General features: G+C 46.1%; 3 protein-coding genes across 6 annotated transcripts; 2 read left to right on the forward strand and 1 right to left on the reverse strand.

The window, feature by feature from the left end:
• Positions 1-2,768: 2,768 nt before the first annotated feature.
• Positions 2,769-3,659, forward strand: LOC118476993 (mini zinc finger protein 1). Its single transcript, XM_035967478.1, has one exon. The coding sequence runs from the start codon at positions 2,911-2,913 to the stop codon at positions 3,169-3,171; it is 261 nt and encodes an 86-aa protein (XP_035823371.1). The 5' UTR covers positions 2,769-2,910; the 3' UTR covers positions 3,172-3,659.
• Positions 3,660-3,999: 340 nt separating this feature from the next.
• LOC103654312 (pentatricopeptide repeat-containing protein At4g14820) lies at positions 4,000-8,583 on the forward strand. 4 transcript variants are annotated; one of them, XM_008681150.4, is made up of 5 exons: positions 4,000-4,507; positions 4,698-6,075; positions 6,280-6,399; positions 7,250-7,703; positions 7,801-8,583. In XM_008681150.4, exons 1-2 carry the CDS (start codon positions 4,068-4,070, stop codon positions 5,989-5,991), a joined length of 1,734 nt encoding a protein of 577 aa, XP_008679372.1. In that variant the 5' UTR covers positions 4,000-4,067; the 3' UTR covers positions 5,992-6,075; positions 6,280-6,399; positions 7,250-7,703; positions 7,801-8,583. The 4 variants fall into 4 exon arrangements, with proteins under 4 accessions (XP_008679372.1, XP_008679374.1, XP_008679373.1 ...); XM_008681152.4 differs by having other exon boundaries at positions 7,283-7,703; XM_008681151.4 differs by lacking the exon at positions 6,280-6,399.
• Positions 8,584-15,140: 6,557 nt separating this feature from the next.
• LOC541761 (transcription factor MYB60) lies at positions 15,141-16,716 on the reverse strand. The gene has a single exon (XM_008681157.1). The coding sequence runs from the start codon at positions 16,644-16,646 to the stop codon at positions 15,621-15,623; it is 1,026 nt and encodes a 341-aa protein (XP_008679379.1). The 5' UTR covers positions 16,647-16,716; the 3' UTR covers positions 15,141-15,620.
• Between the last annotated feature and the right edge of the window lie 788 nt (positions 16,717-17,504).

Raw genomic sequence — 17,504 nt, forward strand, 5'->3', positions numbered from 1 at the left:
TGTCGCGCCGTGGTTAATCGTGGGCGAATTGGGCATGAATTTGGCCATGGTGCGGGGAATGTCGTTCGGGCGCCGCTCGTGTCGTGGTCGGGGGTGTTCGGCTGCGCGAAGGTCAGCGAAACCATTCCCATGTGTTATCCTTGGGGTCCGTTTAGGGCTGGACTAGTTTGATTTGGGTTTGGGGCCGCGAACCTCGTCGACCATATGGCGCGGCCGTGGGCATTCCCGGCCAGGGGGTGCTCGGTTCACCGGGAGAGCGCAAGAAAGAAGAAAGCACCAGGGACGTTGATCTCAGGATGAACGGGCCAGGGTCAGATAGGGTTTGGACCGTTGGATCGGTGGTGTGCGGCGCTGATTAGAGTGATTAGATACCGTTTCGGTGGGTCGCGCGCAGCCGTTGGATTCGATCTGCGCGGGGGAGATTTAATCCCGTGATTTTAAATCCCGACCGTCGATCCCCGATCTGAGGGTCCAGAGAGAATACCGGTTCGCAATAATCTAGATCTAATCCTGGGCGTTGGAAATGGATCTCACGGCCGAAAACCACCGATACCCCTTCGGATCGCCGACTTTGCAAATAGAACCCTCTGTTTTAGGGAAAACAAACCCGCCGTCCCTAGCGACTGTGCTCTGTGTCTTGGAGTTCTTACGCCGAGGACCCTGCTCTTCTCTGTATTAGTGCGCCCAGTCCAGGAAGTTAAGAAATCAAATAAATGGATTTAGAAAATGATTTTTAATGATTAAATAATTGCTAGAGTTTGTATAAACCATAGAAAATTCATATTAGGTCCAAATTGATCCATTCCAATTCCTATAATTTTGTAATAATGTTGTTTATCACCCTGTGTCTCTGTTTTAACATGAAAATGGTATTAAAAATTTATCTCTTAATTAATCTCGTACCAAATACATAAACCCTAGGAAATTCGTATCTCCTCCGTTTTAACTCCGATTTGATCCGTTCAAGTTCCGTTAGTCTCGTAGCAACGCATAGATTATTTTTACGCAGTGTATTATCATGTTTGATGTGATGTTAATTTGTGCTATACTATGTATGTATTGTGTTGATGCGAGTAGACGAGCAAGCCACTGTGGATTCTGAGGTTCAGCAAGTAGAGATGGCTGAGCAGGAGCTCATTGAAGGCAAGTTGTGCCCTTGATCACTTACTTTCCCAGCCATGTTCTTATTAATTTTAATGATCTGCATAGGATAATTTTGATGGGAGCCTTTATGTTACCCCAGTTTTGATTACCTCTATACCTTGTTCACCCCTGAAATATTTTTGGGTAGTACTTGCTATTGCTTTATGTGGATTGGGTATGGAGATACACTATTCATGATTATTCTGTTATTAACTTGTTATTATTATTGTTCATGTTAAGATCATTAAATTAATGGGAACATGGAACGACCACCCGGGAAAACAGTGCTACCACAAGGGTATAATGGGACGCCCTTGGCTGACTAATTAGGAAAGCTAGTGGAAGACTACCTTACCCGAAAGGGGCAAGGGCAGTAGGGGAGAGGTCAGTGCGGGGAGGTCCCTGGTTGATTTTGCTGCGATGGCTGTCAGCCAGGAACCCTGTACTGGATCTTCCTATAAACTGTAGCGGGTTTTCGGAAGCTAGTGGAACTTTGTAAAGGCCTCGTAGTGGATCCCTAGCCATTCACCTCGGTAGTGTCTAAGGGCCTTGCAAACCCAGGCGACATGGGATACACGACTTGTGGATAAAGATGTGCAACCTCTGCAGAGTGTAAAACTAGTATACTAGCCGTGCTCACGGTCAAGAGCGGCTCGGACCCTCACATGATTAATTATGGAACTTAAATTCAATTTGACATTTGCATCGCATTTGGGATTATTTTACTATTACTGTTCTTTATTATTATTAAGGTTTGGTATTTACTTACACTTAGTAATTGCTAATAAAATTTTGACCAACTTATAAAAGCAATGCTCAGCCTCAACCTCTATTTCATTGATCAGCCTTACACTACATGAACTCCCACCTTTGGTGAGTTCATGCCACATTATTATTCCCCACGACTTGTTGAGCTATGAACGTATGTGAGCTCACTCTTGCTGTCTCACACCCCCCCACAGGAGAAGAGCAGGTGGTCGAAGAGGAGCCGCCTAACACTGAGGAGTTCGATCTGATCTAGGTGGCGTGTCTCGGTCGACATTGACGCCGGCGATCCTTAGTTCGCTTTATCTTTATTATTTTATTTTGTAATAAGACTTCCGCTATGTAATAAGTACTCTGATGTTTTATGACATTTATCTCTATACACTCTGTTATTATATATGTTGTCTTCTTGGCGCATGTATGAGATGCACCCGGTTTTGTCCCTTTAAAACCGGGTGTTACATATGGGTCCAAAGAACAAGCTAGCTCTCATCTTTTCACGCCTAATTCCCTCCTTCTTCTTCCCTACTAGCTAGTAGACAGGTCGCCCCAGCTCCCCTAAAGTTTGATCGGTTTGTCTTATTCAAAATATTTGTAAAAATATAAAAAATATTAAATTAAATGGTATGATAAACTAAATCAGAATAAAAATAAACGATAATTATGATTTTTTAATAAAACGGGTCAATGAAACTTGATCTCAGAAAAGTCAAACGATATTCATTTTAGAACGGAGTTAGTGAGTAATATCTGATCATGCTTCGTGACTCATGGTCCACTTGGAAAGTAAAATTCTCATAAATGAAAGATGACTAAAAATATATACATCACCATATATATAGCCAGGAGTTTGCGGGTGTGGATACTTGGGTATTTTTGCCAAACAGAAAGCCTTGGCCCAGGCAGCAGCCTTTCGATCCCACTACTACTACTTCCACATCTCTCGATCGAGTCCCCAACACCAGGCAAGAACACGCACGCCATCGCCAGCGTTCAGTTCCTATGGGGCCTCAGAAAGACCGGTCGTCGTCGTCGTCGTCCATGGCAGCGAGGAGCAAGGACGCGAAGAAGGTGGTGCAGTACCGGGAGTGCCAGCGCAACCACGCGGCGTCCATCGGCGGGCACGCCGTGGACGGGTGCCGCGAGTTCATGGCGTCGGGCGCCGAGGGCACGGCGTGCGCGGCCTGCGGGTGCCACCGCAGCTTCCACAGGCGCGAGGTGGAGGCCGGCGAAGACCGCGACTGCTCCTCTACCTCCGGTTGATGAGCCATCACCGGCAGCCTCCCTCTTGTTCTTGGATGATATTTATGTGTGATGTGATGTAACATGCATGTGTGTTCATAGTTGGTACTGTGCATGGTGCTTGTAACTGATGCGTGCTTATGACACATGGTTTCCCTATTGACACCGTATCTTATGAGCAAGGAGCCCTGCTGCTCCCATGAGCAAAATCAATCCAGGCCACACCCTCCACATCCAACGGTGCTGCGTCAGGGGTTTTTTTGTAAAATGTACAGAGTTGCAAAGAACATTTTACAAAACCCCCTGACACAGCACCGTTGGATGTGGAGGGTGTGGTCTGCATTGATTTTGCTCATGGGAGCACCAACGCTCCTTGCGCACAAGATACGTTCTCTTCCCTATTAGGACGCCTCGGTCACATATCTAGTAGGACAGTTAAGTATTGTTATATTACCTCCAACATGCCAAGTATTTGACCAGACAAAGGTAATTTAGCTGGTCAACCGGTACTGCAGTGGATCCAATGGTCTAGATATCTAGCAAGGGCAAATTATATGAGAAGAGAGAACTGGTAAATCAGCTAGTCTTTGGCACGCTACATATTTCTTTTGGACCAATCCGGTGATTCGGTTTTTCGGCGCGAAAACAAATTGGCCCAACTGCCATCACAACAGTAAAGCTACAAATTTCCGACGGCGATTGCGCTGCGCGGCACTGCAGCCGCGGGCGCGACGTAGAGCGGCGGAGGAGGGCCGCCGGCGTGTCGGTGAAGGCGGCAAAGGCGAGAGAAGGGACGCACGACACGAATACACGATGACGTCGACGCTTGGAGGGAGGGAGCGTGTGGTGTTGTGGGTCAGCCGTCAGCCCAACAAACGAAAAGGCGCATACGATTCAGGAAACGTGGGCCGGAGCCAATGAACGTGCACATGCAGCAGCAGCACCACCTCCGTCAGCTCCGAGCCGTCCTCCTCCGCCGCGGCCACCCCGTCCCCCCACCGCCGGCGACCCACCCGGACCCTGACCGGGCCTTCCTCGCCGCCATCCGTGCCGCCGCCTCCTCTGCCCCACGCCTCGTGCTCGCCGCCTGCGCCTGCCTCCGCCGCGCCGGCCTGCCCGCACCGGGGCCCCGAGCGCTTCCGGCCCTGCTCCGCTCCGCTGCGCGCTGCGAGGGTGCTGGCGCGTACGTCGCGGCCACGCACGCGCTGGCCGTCAGGACAGGGGCACTGGACGATGGGTTTGTCGGAACCGCGCTGGCCGGGGCGTACGCGGCGTGCGGGTGCGTGAGGGACACGCGGAAAGTGTTTGACGGAATGGCCGTGAGGGACGTCGTCTCCTGGGGCGTCATGCTTGATAGGTACAACTCGCTTGAGCCAACATGTTTGTTTCTGAAACTGTATGTCAAAATTGGAAATGCAGGCAGTCATCTTTACAAATAATCCATTTGCTGTTGCTACTCTGTATTCTCCATTCCGCATGCTACTTGTCCTCTGCATTTTTTTTTTTCACTACAAACCGTTATAGACCTCTTTGATGTCAATTGGCAGTTATTGTCAGACTCGGAACTATAAAGAAGCTTTGCTTCTGTTTGCTAAGATGAAGAATTCTGGAGTTGTTCCAGACCAATTGATCCTTGCTACTGTTCTACCAGCTTGTGGTCATATAAGGCATTTGAGAATCGGGAAAGCCATTCACTCGTACATGTTGGTGTCGGACATGATTATCGGCGCTCACATTAGTAGTGCTCTCATCAGTTTGTATGCTAGTTGTGCGAACATGGAGATGGCAGAAAAGCTATATAACGAAATGCCAAGGAAGGACTTGGTCTCATCAACTGCCATGGTTTCTGGGTACGCCAGGAATAGAAAAGTCGAGATTGCTCGCTCTATATTTGATGGGATGCCAGAGAAGGATGTTGTATCTTGGAGTGCCATGATATCAGGATATGTTGATAGTAACCAGCCTAACGAAGCACTGAGTCTGTTCAATGGTATGCAAGAGTGTGGTATCAGGTCTGATGAAATTACCATGTTAAGTGTCATATCTGCATGTGCTAATTTAGGTTCCCTCGATAAAGCCAAGTGGATCCATGCCTTCATTAAGAACAGTGGGTTGAATAAGGTACTGCACATTTGCAATGCTCTTATTGATATGTTCGCCAAATGTGGGGGTATTAACCTTGCATTGAATGTCTTCAATGAAATGCCTCTAAAGAATGTTATCACCTGGACAAGTATGATTAGTGCCTTTGCTATGCACGGTGATGGGAAATCTTCCTTACGTCTGTTTGAGCAGATGAAAGATGAAGGCGCTGAACCCAATGAAGTGACATTTCTTAGTTTACTTTATGCTTGCTGTCATGCTGGTCTAGTTCATGAAGGCCGTTTATTGTTTAGCTCGATGGTTCAGCAATACGGGATTGAACCCAAGCATGAGCACTATGGTTGTATGGTGGATCTTCTAGGAAGGGCTAAACTTATGCAAGAAGCAGTTAGTCTCATAGAGTCAATGCATTTAGAGCCCAATGTGCCTATCTGGGGATCTCTTTTAGCAGCATGCTGGATGCATGGTGATCTCAAGCTCGGCGCTTTTGCTGCCAAGAAAATTTTGCAGTTGGATCCTAATCATGATGGAGCATCTGTGCTTTTATTGAAGATATACATGAAATCTGATAACTTGAACAATGCTCAGGAGGTGAGGGGAGTAATGAAACTCCACAGGGTCTCAAAAGAAACAGGCTTGAGTTGGATGGAACTGAATGAGCCTTTTCATGAGTTTGCAGCTGGAGGTGAAAAACATCCAGAAAGTGGCAAGATCTTCCTTCAAAAAGTTGTGAATTAAAGATGCATGGATGTTGAGGATATGAGAGAATATGTTTTGCTGCATAGTGGGAAACTTGTTTTTTTTCCTGCCAAGTGATTTAAGGTAGGGGATACCACATATTGCCAAAGAGTAACCAATTTGTTTGAGAATTGCTACTCCTTTCTGGCTTTCTGGATTGCATAGTGTGAATGCAGGTCTTACCAGTTTTTATTCATTATGTAGTATTGTGCTATCCAACATTTTTTTTGCTCTCCACTTCGCAGAGCATCCTTCAATCAGTATATTTTTTTTCTCGAAAACGTGCAGGAGAATTGCGTCTCATTGTATTAAGAAGAAAAGTAACCAGGGTCTAAAGAAGGCCCGATACAAAAGACCCCTTACGGGGGCCAGAAACACGCATACAAGAAGGATTGCTTACTGCAATAGGTTGACTCTCATTTATCCGTTTAGAAATTGTTTTACTAACACATGATTGCCCATCTGAGAAACTTGCTGGCTTGGGCAAAGTTCTTTTTGCCCTGCTATATAACTCTGAGCCACATTTCAGTGACATAATATCAGTGTCTGAACAAATTTGGAGACTTGACCTCGGAATTGCCATTTAGTTTTCTTTAGAAATAGAAACAATAATTTATTAGATTGCTTACTGTGATGAACTTTGAGAAAATAAAACCAATTGCTTTTGATGACATCAAGTTAATTGTGATTTTCATGTGAGATGAAAATTTCAATCAACAAAATCAGTATAATGTACATCTTTGCTCAAATAGCAAGATAATTTTGATCATACCTGTATGTTTTCAATTGACAATTATACTTCACATGTTATGTTTATATATGTGTTCTGAACCTGCCATGCTAAGAGTACCTTGAAAGCAATGCTTTATGATTTTTTTTTTGGAATACTAAGTTTTCCTTGAGAGTTGAGTTGGAGCATGCTCTTTATCTTTTGACACTAGATCTTTAGAAGAGAACCAGTAGAGAAGATCTGGTTATTCATGGTTTACCTTGAACTGTACTTCCATTTATCCTTTTAGTCCATTGTTGGTTCCATTTGTACTCTATTTCTGACCTAGGCTGCTTATATACAAAAAAAAGCACTTGTCTGTACACAAATGCTCATGTGGAGAGACATATGTAGATAGAACAGAATATTGCATTTGTATTGTAAGGTCATCATGAACTGTCTGTCACCTTATTCTCCACGATCATGAACAAATTAGAAAATGAACATCCTGGTGCCTGTCATCTTATTTGCAAAACATCTCTTGCGCAGTACATCGATTGGTAATATCTCTTGCATGGGCAGAGACTGTGGAAGGCAATGGTTATTTTTCAAATCTGATGAGCGAGTCATTCAGCCCACTGCTTGACCTTGAACTGAATACCAATTCTCAAGATCAACTGTCACAGAATATGGTAGCAGCACCAACCGAGAGACCAAATCAGAGAAGATCAAAGAATTTCAGCGAGCAGGAAGATGCACTATCGGTGTCATCTTGACTCAATGTTAGCATGGATTTAGTTAAAGAAGCAACCGAACTAGGAGCACCTATTGGAATTGAACCTATGATCACACTTCCATTCCAACGAGGATTTCCCCTCAACGAGCAACCAAAATCCTCTGATGCATCGTTGGGGCACAATGTAAGAGAATGCCAACTAGTTAGTTGGATGCAGACACAAATTAACTGTAGGGGCCAAAGTGGTATGACGACTACACAAGAAAGGTATGGATTACATGTGTTCTCTAATTCCACTGTGCATATCTATGCATGCAATTTCATGCTGTACTGACTTCAATCTGGGTGTCGATGTCGTGTACAGATTGTGGAAGCCTGTGGGGTGCTCTAGCCTGAAGATCACACCAAGTCTTCCCAATTCCTTCGTTGTCGGAATCTCTTCCTCTCGCGTCGTCGCGACAGACTGTTCCTTGAGGATTACAGCAAGTGCTCTGCCCGCATCCCAAGTTCAAGTGCAGCTGCCGCTTTACCCAACGATTTTAGTTAGGGACAATGAGAAACCATGGAAAAGTATAGCAAAATCGACATGGACAACAAGAAGTGAACAAGGATAGGTTTTGAAAGCGAAGTGACAGTGTTCCCCCTGCTGAATCTTTTGTGCAAGAAAGCCTATGGTTATACGTGGTATTCTCATGACAATAAGTTGGTTGTGATAGACTAGTCAGTCCTTTTTGAAGGCAATGGCTGTGGTGTCCTTACACAACCACACAGGGATTGGCTGGCTGAGCCGTTGGGGTGGTCCTTGCATTGGTGCTACTCTGGTTAGTACTCCTACTTAAGAGTGGGATGTTGTCACGTTGCTACTAACTCTGTCATGACTGTGATGTGATAATGTTAAGAAAATAAGACACGGACAAGCCAAAGCTTTGTCCAAAGGTTGCGTTTCTGAGACATTCTTCTGAATCGATATTTCAATAGTGCAAGGAATTTGCTTTATTTTCATTGGCCAGTACGAACTGCCGAAATTTACTTATTATTTTTAGCGGCCAGGAGTCCACCGAAAATCATCCGAACTCTGTAGTGGAAGCTGCAAGATGTTCTGTTGTATTCTATTTCATACCCTGCACTGTTGTGGTGGTATTGTTTTTTCTGTTTCTCTTTTGGTGGCAGATTTCTGCAACAGTTCCTTTTCTTTTTAGCGACCTTGACTTGTTAACTGAAGTTCCATTCGGTCACGTGCCTTTGCAATGTTTCTTATTTATAGACCACCTTTGATTATCCCTTAAATAAATATTCTTTGTATCCCCTAAAGATGTATTCTTTGTTCTTTACAGCACGCTCTAAAAAATTATTTCATCTATATCATCTTCAGCAACGTGTCCTAAATTTGATCCTCTATGTCTATAGTGTACCGGATTTCATAATGTACATTGTTTTTACATGTAAAAATTAATTGCGTATGTCGCAAAATAAAAACACTTCATACAATACATTTTCTTTTTATGTACAAATTATCATCGGTCATATTTAGTAAAACAATTTACCAAAAAATTGTATTATGTATTTTCCTTATCATACGCACAGAAACGAAAATCGTTCATGTGATGCAAGAATTAATTAGAGACTAATTAAATTCTAAAACCGACTACAGCTAAGTAATAATAGCAGACAAATTTGCACGGCCTCTAACAAATGTGGCCTGCCCGGAAGAAAAAGTAAGGAACTGTATGAGAGGATGAACAAGTACACTCCGGCTTTAGCGTCCGTAGAAGTCGTCCGCTATTTTACAGTTCCTCTTACAGGTTGTTGTTGTTTTTACAGTTCCTCTTACAGGTTATTGTTGGAGGCAATAGCGAACGTCTTATCCCTAAATTTAGAGTATATGATCATCCGGCTTTAACGTTCGTAGAAGGCGTCCGCTATTTTACCGTTTCTCTTACAGATTGTTGTTGGAGTCAATAGCGGACGTATTATCCGCTAAATTTAGACTACAAATCATTTAGAGCTCCTTTGGCAGCCAGGACAGGCTACGCCGGGGCAGGCCAACCCAGGCATCCCCCGCCACGCTCGCCTGGCTGCCCGCGGGAGTGCGTCCTCCGCAGGTGAGCCCTGCCCTGCTGCCGTTTGGGACACCAGCCCCGGCCCTGCTGCCCTCGGCTGTTTTATCTGCTCGAGCGATGTCGTTGTTGTGGAGGTGGGAGCGAAGAGTCGAGGACGGGAACGACGCTCGACGGGAATGTGTGCCCGGTCTCCGGAGGCGAGACGTGCGCGACCCAGCGAAACCCGTCGCGCTCAGGGCCTACTACCACGCGGACTGATCTCCCAAATGGCCCAATGACCGCCACGGGCATTCTAGGCCACGGTGTGACGGGCTCCCGAGGAAACCGGTCGGTTTCCGTGCTCCCAAAGGAGCCCTTAGGGTTCATTGCTGGGAAGAGTCTTAGAGGAAGAGCCTAGCCTGCTGAGCACCTACTACCTAGAACACTACTGGCAGCGCAGCTGTGCACGTTTTTTCCGGTGGCGGCAGACAAAGTGGTAGCCTTTTGGACAAATGCTTGAAGAAACTGGAATGGTATTTGCCAATTCATTGTGATGGCATTCTGGTGAGGGTTGCATTGGGCCCAATGCCGGCCAGATCACTGCCTCTCTCGTGAACATTGTTGTGACACAGACAGCCCTATATGATATGTAATATCTCCATTATCGAATATTTATCGTTCACTAGTTCGTTTTTAAACTAAATCGTGATAAATAAATAAAAACGAATATTTATCGTTCCCTAGTTTATTTTTAAACTAGAATGTGAAAAATAAAAAAGAACCGAGGGAGTACGTGTGAGTGAGACATGTCTTTGCACACGAAGATACTCATGCAGCCAATAGGGTACAAAATACTGTGCTTGACTGATAAAACAAGAAGGCAAACAATAGAATCTATTCTTCTTTATATGGTCGCTAAGCTGAAATAGTTTATTTTTTATTGCATGGAGCTACTTATAACTGACTAAACGAGTATGCATGAGCACAGGCAGCTAGCTAGCATTGTTGAGGCCGTCGTCAGACCTTTCTTCTTTCTCTCGTCACATCATCCGCCGATTAAATCGCAATTAAACAGCCGACGACGACACTGTCCTTGCGCGCCTCAGCTCGGACGCGTCGCTTTCGGACGCATTGTATTCTCACACGAGTACTCTCTCCTGATCGAGGGCCGCGAGGGTAGTAGTAGTAGTATGACTAGTATCATCTATTTAGGGCAAGCTGCCGCCGGTGCCAATAATAAAGGTTTCAGCTTCGGGCCGGGTCCATCGATCGCGTCGCCTTTGCAGAAATAAAGGAGACGGCAACTGGTGTCTGCACTCTGCAGCCAATGAAGGTTCGACTAGACGACTTGGTACGGAATGTGTGCGTCGTCGTCGATCTCACTCGCTCGATCTGCTTGCTTGCTTGCTGCACATGGCGAAATGCGTTCGGTCTTGAGAAAATCAGAGCGAGGACCACCCCCTCCCCCCGCCGGTCTCTGCAGCTGAAGTAAGCCAACAAGTAGCTAGCTCTCTGCACAGAAAGACTCGTTTTCCTGCTTGTATTGATGATATGGTGAGCTGTGATGAAGAACGACGAAGGTACTGATGAGCTTCGATCGCACAGGAGAGAGTTCAGAAGAACTGTTTAGAAAAGAACTGATAGATAGAACCCTAGTCCGATCCGATCCATCAGCGTTCGGAGTCACTGAACTGCCTTGTCAGGATGTGTGCTGCAAATTAAAGTCGGTTGTTTTCAGGTCGACGCTCCAGCTAGCCAGTTCGATAACCGAAGGCTGATGATCTTTGCCTGGTGTCGATCGACGATCGGAACAGAGATGTAAAACGCCATTGGATGGGAGTATGAGACAACGAAACTGATATATCGTCCCCAGCCTGTTGCTATCGCTATAGAGCTATGCTGCAGGGAGTTTGCTGAGAGGCAGTGGAGAGCTTGTTGTCTCGATGATCTGCCGTCCACTGGTCCATGCATTGCTTGGTGCCCTGCCATTGCGATTAATTAATAAGCATGAGCAACAAGAGCCATAATAATAATGCCGTATGCTGGTCCCTGCTGCCCCTGCCGTTGGTTGGTCCCTCACGTGAAACTCCAGCAGCAGGCTACTACACACCAAGGACTGGACGAGACGCACGCCTTGCCTCTGATCGATGCTTACTATGCTGCTGCTGTGCTAGCTCTCTCCGTAGAACACTGGTCAGTGTGGCTAGCCAGACGCCAGACTCTTTTGCAAGCGTAGGTTGGTGCGTTAATTAAGCATGCAGTTCTTACTACGCCATGAACAACCACACAGCTAGCAGCACATGATGTGCAGTGCAGATGAACATCGTTCAAGTTCAGCTAAGCCGGTACGGTGGCGTCTGTTTCATGCATATTATTATCCCTAGTCCGAATCGACGCAGAGGCGTGCACAGGGACTGTTGCTTCTTCTTTTTTTGTTTCTGGATTGATGCAGATCGAGGGCCCTCTCTCTCACGTATGTACTCGCCGCCTGTTTTTGGCCTCACACACAAGGTAGGTGGTGGGGCTCCTCTCCTTTCATTTGGTTGAAGATTTAATGGTATCAGTTACATGGACTATGACTGCACTTAACATCTGAGACTAGAACCGGTTCCCAAGCCACTACTTTCTCCAAAGCACAAGTGTGTAAATCCAGCTCCTCCCATCTTTTTTGGCTTGAAGAGAGGTTTCCAGTTTCTCAGCATCTGAGTCGCCATACACATACATCACCTACTTCACACACACACATCCAGTTCTTCCCCTGAAAACACAAAGCATTATGGGTTTTCCATAAGGACCACAAAACACATCCAGTTCTTCACTACCATCCCAAACATCTTCCAAAGAGGGCACCTCTAGCTTGTTCATTATTAATCACGTAAAGTGGCCAAAATTGAGTAGCTAAACTTGAATTGCCAAACCAAATATCTTTCCAAAAAACGGATTCTTCTACCATTGCATCCCCCACTTTCCATTTAACACCTTATGTGTGCCGTTCGCGCCGCCCAGAGGACACCTCGCCAAAACGGCGAAGCCCTCAGCTTGGGACAGCAAGATAAATTCGGATTTTTCGTGTTATATTTGTGATCCACAATCTGGGACCACAAGGTATGATTATTGCTCAGATGATATCTAAAAATCTAGGTTGCCAAAAGGCAGAGGTTTAGGCTTCTCAGATCTGGGATCCCCAAACCCCCATGATCCTTTTTTTTTGGGCAATTAATTGCCAATTAGCAAGGTGATATCTCCTTTGGGAGTTACTCATTTTAATAGCCCAACCAGGTAACTTGATGATGGACATCAAATAAATGGGAACACTTGCTAAACAAGATTTCAGAAAGAGTTAATTTTCCCCCATAAAAGAGAAGTTTACCTTTCCAAATAACTTTGTCAACTATTGGTTGTATATCTTCTTTTCTTAGCTTAGAGAGTGGTGGAGGGGGAATCACTAACAATGTGTTTGGTTAGAGGCATCCAATGGTCCGGAGTCATCCGAACCTAAAAACAACGTTTGGTTACCGTCACGGATTCATCTCATCCGTCATCCACTCATTCCGATCTAAAACTAAAATCTAGAAGCTACCCATTCCTCGCAAAACAGGCAGACCAACCCATTCCTTCCATCCGAACCTGCAAGGAGTGAGTCCATGTTGGATGACCTGGTTCCGGACAAGGTTATTCCACTAACCAAACAGACTATAAGTATTTTAAAAGGAAAATTACCTTTTTTACATCCAAAAACTTTTGCCATTTCATTCCTCTCCCATTCCTCTTTGTGCCAGAGATGTGTTCAAAACGACACACAAGAAACCATTTAAGATTTATATCCATATCTCTATTATTTTGTAAAAAACAGAAGAGTATCATTGGCATACTGAAGAAGACTGATTTCGCATGAACACATGTGTACAACTGCACCGTCTCTACCCGTCCATCCGTGTTTTGTTTTTGCTGGACTACTGTTCAGGAACAGCAAGCAGCAGACGGGAGAACGACCAACCTAAGACGTACGCTGGGACTATGGGAGCACACTACTGGCCGGCCGGAGATGTTCTCGTGTGGCTGGTGGTAGAGTGGTAGTACGTACGGGACACGGTTTGAACAGTACGTGCTCTATACGCTGTTATTATGACCCTCTACTGGTCCAGCTCTACCTGATCTGAGGCATGCATATATCTAGACCAATGAAGCCCCGTTTCTTCCCTGCTCACAGGTGTGCGACATCAGGACTCGATCCAGCGACAGACTAGGCGTTGTACAGGCAGAACAATCAAAGCTCGAGCACTTCGTTCTCAGGCTGCTTTTGCCCTCATGCATCTAACGGTCTGATATATAGCATCGTTTCAGTTCTTCATTATATCTTATATATATACAAGGAAAAGAAATATACCGTCGTTGTCACTGTACGTCGCCATATTTCTGTCTATGTCATGCCGTCCCAGCTCTCGCTCTTCGCCACTTTCTTTCATCTTGCCTTGTGCACGAAAGCGTAGGTGTTGGACTTGGAGAACGCTAGATCTGAGATGGATGGTCACGGTTTAATATGTTCCTTTCGGTTAACGTTGTCTCAGTTCTTGGTTTACGGCTATTGCCGTATTTCCGTCAGTAGCATGGAACAACTTGTGTGTCTGTTTTGCCTGCAGCTGTGTGCATGTGCATTGTAGTAGGTCGCCTATATATATATATAACCCCTTTCTCCTTTGCATGAGACAAACAATACGTGCACAAGTCCTCCTCATAAAGAAAGAAAGAAAGAAAAAATCGATGCGGAGGTTTCTGCTTTCTATCTGAAAATAACATAAAAAGAAGAAGGAGAAGAAGAATAGATGCAGAGGTTTCTGTTTTTTTTTTCCTGCAAACAACATAAAAGGGACGCGCGTACGAGAGAAGGACGCGTCGGAGAATGTCTCCATCACAGAATACTAACGTTCCCTGAGCTAGCTGTATATATCTTCTTAGGGTTTATTTAGGTTATGTTACGTTTGGAAGCACTCAGCTTTTAAGAAACCAGTTTATAGAAATTAATATAAGCTGGTTCCAAACATACCAGTTTATGATATGACTCAGTTTATAGAAATTAGATTCTCGGTTTCTTTAAAAACCAAAAAAAACCGGGTTGCTTCCAAACAGGGACTTTTGACATCTGATCATAGAGCAATTGCATTTTCCACCAATGTCGATGGCTCGTTCACATATAGTATAGTAACATGCCACTGACGAAAGCTACGTACCGCGCGCGTAAATAAATGCTCTAACACTTGTTCAATTTCCCGTGGAAGAAGCATTAAAGGGCGCTCGCTCGAAAAGAAATCAAAGAAAATGGTCCGTGAGTGTTAAATGGATGGGATGGGGATAGGGGGCGGGCACACACACATACGTATAAGAAAGAAAAAAAAACGGGTCTTGCTTCTTTCTGCACTGAATGTGATCAGGGACCATCTCTGCTTGCTGATGGAGACCTTGCCATTGCCATTGCCATTACATCAGGGGACCACTGCACCTCTCTCAGCTGCAGCTTACTACTCTATCTTGCAAACATTAAGTCTACACCCTATTCGTTCATTCATTCTTGTTTTTTTTCCTTTTCCTTTTGGGCCCTCTCTGCCGTGTTCTGCGTTTCAGATTTCAGGAGTGTTTTCAGATTAAAAGAAGCACAACAACAATATATATATAGATATATATAACAAGAAAAGTATGAACTACAGATGACCATGGTTACATCATGCTGACATGCTTACTACACATGTCATTCAGTTACTCTTATTCCTAGTAGCTAGCCTGTTGCTGTCTCTTATTCTTCTGGCTTTTTGATTGCCCAGTGTCAAATCTACCACAAGCTAGCTAGTAACGTTTGCATGTATGTATACACCTGAAAGGAAGATGACCTTTTCACAGGGGTGTTTGACTTTGACCGGTATATATATGTATGTATGTTTTTTTCTCTCTCATGCATGAATATATATATGTAACATAATAAGTATACATGTAAGCATATAACTTCCTTCTAGGACAAAAAAAAAAGTAAAACTTGCAGAAAATTACAACAACCTAACTAATAACTGGTGTGTGTATATTGGGCTCTGTCATATGTATTGTATAATAGTATATTATTATTGATCTCTTCTCTTCTTTGTTTTTTTTTTTTGATCTAGAACATCATTGGAACCGACGAGCAGCAGTCTTCGGACAGATCCATGAGGTCGCCGACCTGCTCGGCAGCCTCTTCGAACAGCCACTTCTCGATGGGAGACAGCGGGGACGGCTGCAGGTGCTGCCGGCTGCTGGGCCCGTCATCGTAGTCGCCGTGCCCGCCCATCAGCGCCGCCTGCTGCTGCGGCGGCGGCGGCGGCATCATGTCGTTGAAGTAGGCCGCTGAAGCTGCAGGTGGCGTGCCACTCCCGGTGCCGGCGGACATGTGGTGGTGGAACGACGGCGACAGAAAAGCAGCAGGCGGCGGGCTGTTGACTTGGGCGGCCGGGGCCGGGGGCTTGGTGTCGGCAGCAGCAGCAGCGTCGTCGTGCTGCTGCTTCATGAAGCCGGTGAGTAGCCTGGATATGTTGTCCATGCTGGAGGCGTACGACGACGAGGAGCTGTCGCCGTCGGCGGCGAACGGCGAGCGGCGGGCGACGGCGGCGGCCTCGGCTGGTGGGCGCGCGTAGTAGTAGGTGTCCTTGGAGGAGACGAGGAGGTTGGCGCCGAGCATGTCACGGTGGTGGTGGTCGACGGTGGTGGTGGTGGTGGTAGCGGCGGGTGGTACTACGATGGAGGAGGACGACGAGGAGGAGTCGGGTGGTGCGAAGATGGCGCCGATGGCCTGCTGCTTCTTGAGCTTCTTCTTGAGGTGGGTGTTCCAGTAGTTCTTGATGTCGTTGTCGGTTCTCTGCGGGAGGTAAGAAGCAATGGCGGCCCACCTGTTGCCGAGCAAGGACTGGAGGTGGACGATGATGGCTTCCTCGTGCGGGGTGAAGTTGCCGCGCCGGATGCCGGGGCGGAGGTAGTTGGTCCAGCGGAGGCGGCAGCTCTTGCTGCAGCGCATGAGGCCCGTGTTGATGGGCACGGAGCGCCAGTTGCCCGGGCCGTGCTCCTGGATGTAGGACACCAGGATGATGTCCTCCTCCGGCGTCCATGGCCCCTTCTTGATCCCCTCCTTGTCGCAGCACGGCGGCCTGCCCATGGCGCTGCAGCTCGCTCTCTGCAGCCTGCACCCTGCAGCTATGCTATGCTATGCTATATACGTGCGTGCCCGGTTTGGTTCGTTATATTATATATAGTTGCGAGAGGTGAATGTGAGTGAGAGCTTTGCTATATATCAACCTACTCCTAAAGTTTGCCGCCTGAGCTGAGCCAACTACCTGACTAGGTTTTCACTCACTCACTCATGTCTTGCTAGCCAGCCGCTTATATTAGTACTCTGTGTAGTTTGTACTACGTGCGTGCATGCATGGCTCTCTCCCTTTCGGTCAACGACATCACATGGACGATGGAAATTGACCTCACCTTTAATTAACACATGTTGTAGAAAGGGTTACCGAGTAAAACCGTTGTGGGTGTTGGCTGCTACGTGCGAAAGGGTCTCTAGCTTAGGACTTTGGAGTAGCACCTCCAAGTCCTGAGTTCGATTACTATCGGGAGCGAATTTTCAGACTTTGTTAAAAAAAATTCCCTCGCCGTGCCCCATCCGCTCTCGGGTTGCGATGTCCTGTGCGGCACCCTCCGGTTAGACCGTTGCAGAGTGGACAGTTGACGCCGGCCTGTTAGTGATGGGGCAGGATTCAGAAATTTTCTCGGCCGGGACCATTGTTTTGATCTCTTCTTATATATAATACCGGGAGGACGGTCTTTTCCCTCCCCGATCGAGTTTTTTTTTGGCTACTAGGTCGTACTGTGTGAAATTTAAAGCTAATAGTAGCATGCCTCTGCCTGGACGATTATGCATGCGTCAAGGCAGTTTAGAGTCAAGGCAGTTTGATAAAAGAGTACATAGCTAGATTATATAGTACAGTAATATAAACGCTACTATCGTCTATTATGG

This window comes from Zea mays, chromosome 4 (genome assembly GCF_902167145.1).
Source record: "Zea mays cultivar B73 chromosome 4, Zm-B73-REFERENCE-NAM-5.0, whole genome shotgun sequence".
Lineage (NCBI taxonomy): Eukaryota > Viridiplantae > Streptophyta > Magnoliopsida > Poales > Poaceae > Zea > Zea mays.